This window comes from Alnus glutinosa, chromosome 1 (assembly GCF_958979055.1).
Source record: "Alnus glutinosa chromosome 1, dhAlnGlut1.1, whole genome shotgun sequence".
Lineage (NCBI taxonomy): Eukaryota > Viridiplantae > Streptophyta > Magnoliopsida > Fagales > Betulaceae > Alnus > Alnus glutinosa.
In genome coordinates, this window is record NC_084886.1 from 36,194,525 (window position 1) to 36,202,046 (window position 7,522).

The window sequence follows — 7,522 nt, forward strand, 5'->3', positions numbered from 1 at the left end:
ACCAGGATTAAGTAGAGTTTTCCTTTAAAAAAAAAAAAAAAGATTGTAAAATAATATATATATATATATTTAAAAAAAAAAAAAAGTAAAATATTATTGTAGTCCAACCAAATAAGGTATGCTTATAGACCGGTGATGGATATAGTATTGTTGACGCTTGGTATGCTCCTCCTGGCGTTAGGCTTTGTGCTGACTAGCTTTTTATCTCCAATTTGTTTTCATGTTGATGGTATTGATGTTTTCTAGTTCTTCCAAAACTTGTTCCATCGATGGACGACTTTTTGGATTGGATTCCACGCATCTTAGTATTAGCTGAGCTACTTGGCACGCACCTTCTAACGGGTAAAGTTCACCTAGTCTTGAGTCCATTATTTTCTTGAGTTTATTTTTGTGAGACAGAGATGGCTTGGCATAGAGGACTAGGTTTTGAATGGGCCTATTGAGGTCATGGGCCCGTAAGCCCGTTAACATTTCCAACAGTACAACCCCAAAACTGTAGACATCACTTTGTATGTACAAATGACCTGTCGATCAAGGTATTGTGAGAACATATATATATATATATATATATATATATATATATATATATATATATATATATATATATATATATATATATATATATATATATATATATCATTAAATTCACGAAATTTAATTGAACCATAAAATGAATCACTTATATATGTTTCAAATAAAATGAAGATCTTGGTCCAATCCAATTGATCAAGGGTTACCCAAAATAGATATCTACTTTGATTTCCGAAATTAACTAATGAAGGTTAATTTTTTGTTTTGTTTTTTTTTTTAATTGAAATATGATATTTACCTGTTTCAACGTATTCGGGAGCCACATAGCCGTAAGTGCCCATTACATTAGTTGTCACGTGCGAGTGTCCATTTGTGGGGCCCAACTTTGCTAGTCCAATATCAGAAAGCTTTACATTGTAGTCCTGAAAATATAAATTTAAGAAACAAGCAAAGCAATATTTAGCATGTGATGATGTTAAAACACCAAGGTTAATTAAAAGTATAGAAGAGATTGTCAACAATTTTTCTGTTTGAATCGCTAGCAATTCAGACATTCAGCTATTAAATGTAAGAGAATTTTTATGGGCCGACTTGCCCGAATAAGTCTTGAGCATGTTGTTAAAGTAAAGGTGAGCCTTATAAAGACTTTCACATTTGTTGTCCGAATTGCTAGCAATTCGAGTAACAAATTACTGAAAATTTGAATCCTAATTAATATGTTCTGGTGCTTCAAGTCACAAAGAACCTTACCCTATCTAGCAATATATTGGCCGACTTGAAATCACGGTAGATCACAGACTTTTCTGATGTGTGTAAGAAAGAGAGGCCTCGAGTTGCTCCTATAGCTATTTTAAGCCTTGTATCCCATGAAAGTGGTTCTGGAGATCCTTCTATTATTCAGCATAGAGTGTATAGGGGATGTCATTTTCGAAAAACAAATTACATAATTTAATCTTCTCCATTTTCCAAAAACAAAGATAAGAAGAGAAGTTGTAGATATGCTTCTTACTTCTAAAAAGATGGTTATCCAAGCTTCCCTTCTGCATGTATTCGTATACGAGAATGAATTCTTTATCTTCCCAACAGTAGCCTAGGAGTTTAACCAAGTTGGGGTGAGAGAACTTGCCCAAAAATTTCACTTCTGCCTGTACCCACAAATACATGTACTCAAATTCACTTCTATCTTGTATTTATTGGTTTTCTATGATACAAATCATCTCATAAATGTGTTAATTATCACTAATCATTTGTTAATCTTTGCTTTTGTATTAAAGTGTGTGAGCTCACATGCAAACAGATTGATTTACTTCTATTATAACTTTATTGCATTTGATTTGTATGATTTCAAAATTCAAGGTCTAAAATATTCTTTGTGACATATAAAAGATATTATGGTGATCCAAGATATATTGTTTACTTTTTATTGGACACATAACATATCATGCATGTTTGTTAAATAAATCTCATGTAAAATTGTAAAACTACAAGTGTAACACCCCAGTTCCATATTAGGAAGAGATAAATATTAAATACTATACTCCCATCTCATTTTTATCTTATTGAACTAATGTGACAATGCTTATCAAGCATTGGCAAATAAAATAAAATCAAGGGATGTCGATAATACTAGCATTTCAGCTTATTGTAATAGAAATGAGACCAAAATATAGTATATTTATCATTACTCTAAACCACAAATTTCTAGTTACTATAGTATCTCATCATTGCGGCAAAAGCAAATTTTAAAAATCTTAAAACCACAAATTTCTAGTTACTTTTACATTAAACGAAAATCTAACCCAAGCCTGTGTAATATGGACAGAAATAGCTACAAAGTAGTTTGTTGCTTATTTTTACAAACCAGTTAATTGAAGTGAGATGTTTACTAGTATGTGTTTCTGATCACTTTTTTTTTTTTTCATAATATGTGTTTCTTACATACTTTGAGAACATATATATCGATTTATTAGAGTGATTTATAAAATTAGCTACGAACCTAGCTAATTTTGTACTGTAAATATTCAATGTGATCATGCTCATTTGGATCGACTAGAAAAACATGTCCTTAGAGCATCTCCAGCAGTTGGAGTTAAAATAGCTACTCAAAAAGTACCAGTCTCTACTTTAACTACTGTTTTTCCTATATTCTCTCCAACAGATTTACTATTCAACTCTCTACATATATTTAAATATTATTATTATTATTATTCCCTTTTGTCCGATCTCTCTTTCCCTCTTCCTTTCTCTTTTCGTCTGAAACACACCGAGAGAGAGATCGAGGGATTTAGGGAGAGACCCATGAGAGCAAAGTCGGATATGGAGAGACCCGAGAGGCCGAGACTGATCCGAGAGAGAACCGCTGAACTCGACGAACCCAAACGAAACCTATCAACCCGATCCTCCATGAGTCGAGCTCTGGTGGCCTGAGACGAGTTCCAGTTGAGCTAGGCGTAGATCCGGCAGAGTCAGAGTTGATTTCCGGTGATTATGAGCAATTTTTGAGAGAGAACCGCTGAACTCAACGAATCCAGACGAAACCCATCAACCTGATCCTCCATGAGTCGAGCTCCGGTGGCCTGAGACAAGTTCCGGTTGAGCTAGGCGCGGATCCGGCAAAGTCAGAGGTGATTTCCGGTGATTATTAGGTTGATTTTGGTTGATGATTTTTAGTTGAACCCATCTAATTTTGAAGTTTGAATGTGTCTCCCCTGTTTCGGTTATATGTATCATGGCTAAAGCTGTATTTATGGTTGATTTTGATGATTTTGGTTGGTTGTTCATGATCGATTTTGGTTGATTGTTCATGATTTTTAGTTGGTTGTTCATGGCCGGCAGAGAGGGACGGAGAGGGGGAGAGAAAAAATATTTATAAAAAAAGTGTAAACAGATGAATAGTGAATAGCCAGTGTTCTATTCACTATTCATTGTTAAGGAAAAAAGCTTAAAGAAGCTAATCTGCTGGATTGAAAAAAAAAGCAAAGAAAGTCAAATTTGACTATTTTAGCTAAAATAGCAACTCTGTTGGAGATGCTCTTAGTGGGTCTTCCAATTATAAGTTGAAATGACTTTTTGATACCAAGCAACAAAAAACCAAAAAATAAAAATACTAAATTCCTACGTAGGTGCCCAAAAAGCCGTTTCCTTTCGATTGGCCTGGGTTGATTGGAACAAGACAGTTTAGGGTTTTTTTTATTTTTTTTTTTTATTTTTTATGACACAAACCCAAGAGTACAACTCTTCAGAAAATACTGGATTAAGCCACCTGCGTAGGGACAACCCCTAGTCAATACAAACAGAGCTAGGATTATTGTTCAGAGGAATCAAGTTTTTTTTTTTTTTTTTAATTTCTTTTATAAAAAGGAATTGAAGTTAAACAAAAACTAATTAAAAGTAGTATAAAATAAAACTAACACACTCTGTGTTAACTTGAAGCTAACACCCGAAGGAATAGAAAGAAACAAAAAATCACCCGGTGTTAACTCGAAATTTTTATCAATTTGACGTTCTGATTGGGTGTGTTATTATATATATATATATTTTCTGTTTTTTTGTTTTTAAAATTGTGAACATCGAAAAAAAAATCAAATTATTTTTAAATGGTCTATAAAACACAAAACAAAATTGAGAAAATATGTTTGAAAATGAGAATTAAATTAAATTATTTATGTTTGGTTGATAGTAGTGTTTATTGTTCTTTTTTTTTTTTCTTTTGCAAAAATCAAAGCAAAGTAAAGATTATAGTCTCAAAATTAAGGCAAAACTAATGACCGGGAATAAATTGTAAGTACTTTTTTTTTTCAATTAAGAAAACCCAAAAAATAATTTTCAATTCTTTGTCAATTTAATATTTATAAAAAAGGTGTAAACAGATGAATTGTGAATAGCCAGTGTTCTATTCACTATTTACTGTTAAGGAAAAAAGCTTAAAGAAGCTAATCTGCTGGATTGAAAAAAAAAGCAAAGAAAGTCAAATTTGACTATTTTAGCTAAAATAGCAACTCTGTTGGAGATGCTCTTAGTGGGTCTTCCAATTATAAGTTGAAATGACTTTTTGATACCAAACAACAAAAAACCAAAAAATAAAAATACTAAATTCCTACGTAGGTGCCCAAAAAGCCGTTTCCTTTCGATTGGCCTGGGTTGATTGGAACAAGACAGTTTAGGGTTTTTTTTTTTTTTTTTTTTTTTTTTTTTTTTTTTTTTTATGACACAAACTCGAGAGTACAACTCTCCAGAAAATACTGGATTAAGCCACCTGCGTAGGGACAACCCCTAGTCAATACCAACAGAGCTAGGATTATTGTTCAGAGGAATCAAGATTTTTTTTTTTTTTTAAATTTCTTTTATAAAAAGGAATTGAAGTTAAACAAAAACTAATTAAAAGTAGTATAAAATAAAACTAACACATTCTATGTTAACTTGAAGCTAACACCCGAAGGAATAGAAAGAAACAAAAAATCACCTGGTGTTAACTCGAAATTTTTATCAATTTGACGTTCTGATTGGGTGTGTTATTATATATATATATTCTGTTTTTTGTTTTTAAAATTGTGAACATCAAAAAAAAAATCAAATTATTTTTAAATGGTCTATAAAACACAAAACAAAATTGAGAAAATATGTTTGAAAATGAGAATTAAATTAAATATATTACACAATTTATGTTTGGTTGATAGTAGTGTTTATTGTTCTTTTTTTTTTTTTCTTTTGCAAAAATCAAAGCAAAGTAAAGATTATAGTCTCAAAATTAAGGCAAAACTAATGACCGGGAATAAATTGTAAGTACTTTTTTTTCAATTAAGAAAACCCAAAAAATAATTTTCAATTCTTTGTCAATTTAATATTTTGGATCTATTTTGAACATTTTTCTTAAAGTGACTTTCATGCATGGATACACTGTAGAAGAGATCACTGCTTCTTAGTTTACAATAGTTGGGTTTTTTTTATTTTTTTATTTTTTTAAAGCTTACTGAGTTGAGACGATGGGCCTTTCGTCATCCACTTTAAATAAAATAATAATAAAAAATGGCATAATCAGAAGATAGGCCTGCAAGAGCTATGGTCCTATGGATATCTTTCAGAATCAATCTTCATTCCATTTTTGGACTGAAATCTTCGTCCATTTCATAAGCTGCTAAGTTCGGTTTCTATTCATCTTGATCAACGGTCACTATAGAATTTTATTTCATCTTATGGTTTAAAATAAATCTTTAGACATCTGGATGTGTGCCTTGATCTAGCCGGCCCATTCCCGGCTAGAACAGCTGGATCCTAGCCGATTGGCTGGAATTTAGCCCTTTTCGGCCAGAACGGCTAGATCCTAGCCGGTTGGCCGGGATTCAATCCTTCTCTGGCCAAAACTGTCGGATCGGTCGGAATCTGGCCGTTCTGACTGAGGAAGGGTTAGAATGGATGGTTTGGCTGAAGGTGGGAGGGAGAGGGAAGATGGAGGGAGGAGGCAAAGAAATGATGAGGGGGAAAATGAAAACGAAAAAAAAAAAAAATTCTGATGTGAAATGCCACGTCAAGGTGTAGGGATTTGGGTATGAGGAATTGGGTGTGAGTATGGCCGCTCTCATGTCATTTTACTTGTAGACTTACTGTCTAGATATACTTGCTGAGGTCGAGATAACGAAAAATTCAGCACATCAACTTATCACTACAAGGAACAAAATCAGGAAATGACGCACAATCATTTTCTTAAGAAGAGTCATTTGGTTTTGAAAAAGAAAATCAAAGCAACGAACGACTTTTGACAACTTGGTTAAACCATTGAACACAACAAAACAAATCAAAGCAACGAACTACTAGTAGTCAGGATCAAAGCTAACAAAAGCTAAAAATGTACAGATAGCAAAAAACCACAGAACACAAGAAAACAAACAACTGCAAAAATAGAGCAGGAAACAAAACCAGAAACACTACTATTTCATACTATGTTGACATTGAATATGAACAGAAACAAATATGTACATACCAGCCATTCTTTCAACCCTTGGGGGCTATCAGGGTTCGATTTCTTCACAGCAACAGCTATTCCAACGACGACCTTGGACGGTGCATATGTGGTCTCATCCACCCAAACCTTGAAAACCCTTCCAAACCCTCCCTCACCGAGCACTGTATCCGGTCTAAAATTTTGTGTCGCTCTCTTCAGCTCTGCCAGTTTGAATATTTTCAAGTTTGGCGTAATCACCTTTCCAGCCTGAGGCCTTTCCTCAACGTTAACGTTGCTTTGGCCTCCCAATTCAACCATGTTTCCGTTTTGGGCTGCATTGCTGGGGCTTCTTGGCTTCCCTTCTGTTTGTTTGCTAATGTTTCTTGATGTTTCTGCTTGTTGACATGAAGGCAGACTATAAACAAATGTTGTTTAATTCAATTGTTACTTCAAAAGGTTGATTATGTATGCCTAATATCTATGATTCGGATATTTATATATAACAACAAAATTCTTAGACCAGAGAGAGAGAGAGAGAGAGAGAAGATTAGAGAAAGAAAAACAGAAAAAACATCTGATTAGTTTGCTGTTATTATCTTTGTCTTAGTTGTGCTTGGCAATCCAAAAGAGAAAACAAAAGAATCCAATAGAAAATGGAAGGATAACGTACCTGGGGACATTGGAGTTTTGGTGGTGCTTGGGATATGGTGATGATTCACCTGATCAGTTCCAAAACAGTTTCCCATCTTGTGCTTCGATCTTGTCCACTTTGGATGCGGATCGATATTATGACCGGTTTTCAGAGCAAGGAAATAACAAGAGAAAACTATAGCTTTGCAGAAACTACCTGCGTAAGTAGTTTTCCGATATTTATAAGCATTCTCGATCTTGCTAGCTCGATCACACCGAATAAGAAAAAATGTGTGATCGTCACCTTCTATTTCAGATAGAACTCATTAATATTCTTGCTTTCATGGCATATATGAGGAATTAATGCTTTTGAATAAAATGTTAGGAATTTCACCAGTACGCAGTGGCGGAGGGAGGGGTGAG

General features: G+C 33.7%; 1 protein-coding gene across 1 annotated transcript; it reads right to left on the reverse strand.

The window, feature by feature from the left end:
* Positions 1–201: 201 nt before the first annotated feature.
* LOC133859558 (probable serine/threonine-protein kinase PIX13) lies at positions 202–7,215 on the reverse strand. Its single transcript, XM_062294993.1, has 6 exons — positions 7,140–7,215; positions 6,509–6,864; positions 1,541–1,676; positions 1,282–1,421; positions 830–953; positions 202–524 (listed from the first exon to the last, which is right to left on the reverse strand). Exons 1-6 carry the CDS (start codon positions 7,213–7,215, stop codon positions 202–204), a joined length of 1,155 nt encoding a protein of 384 aa, XP_062150977.1.
* Positions 7,216–7,522: the final 307 nt, after the last annotated feature.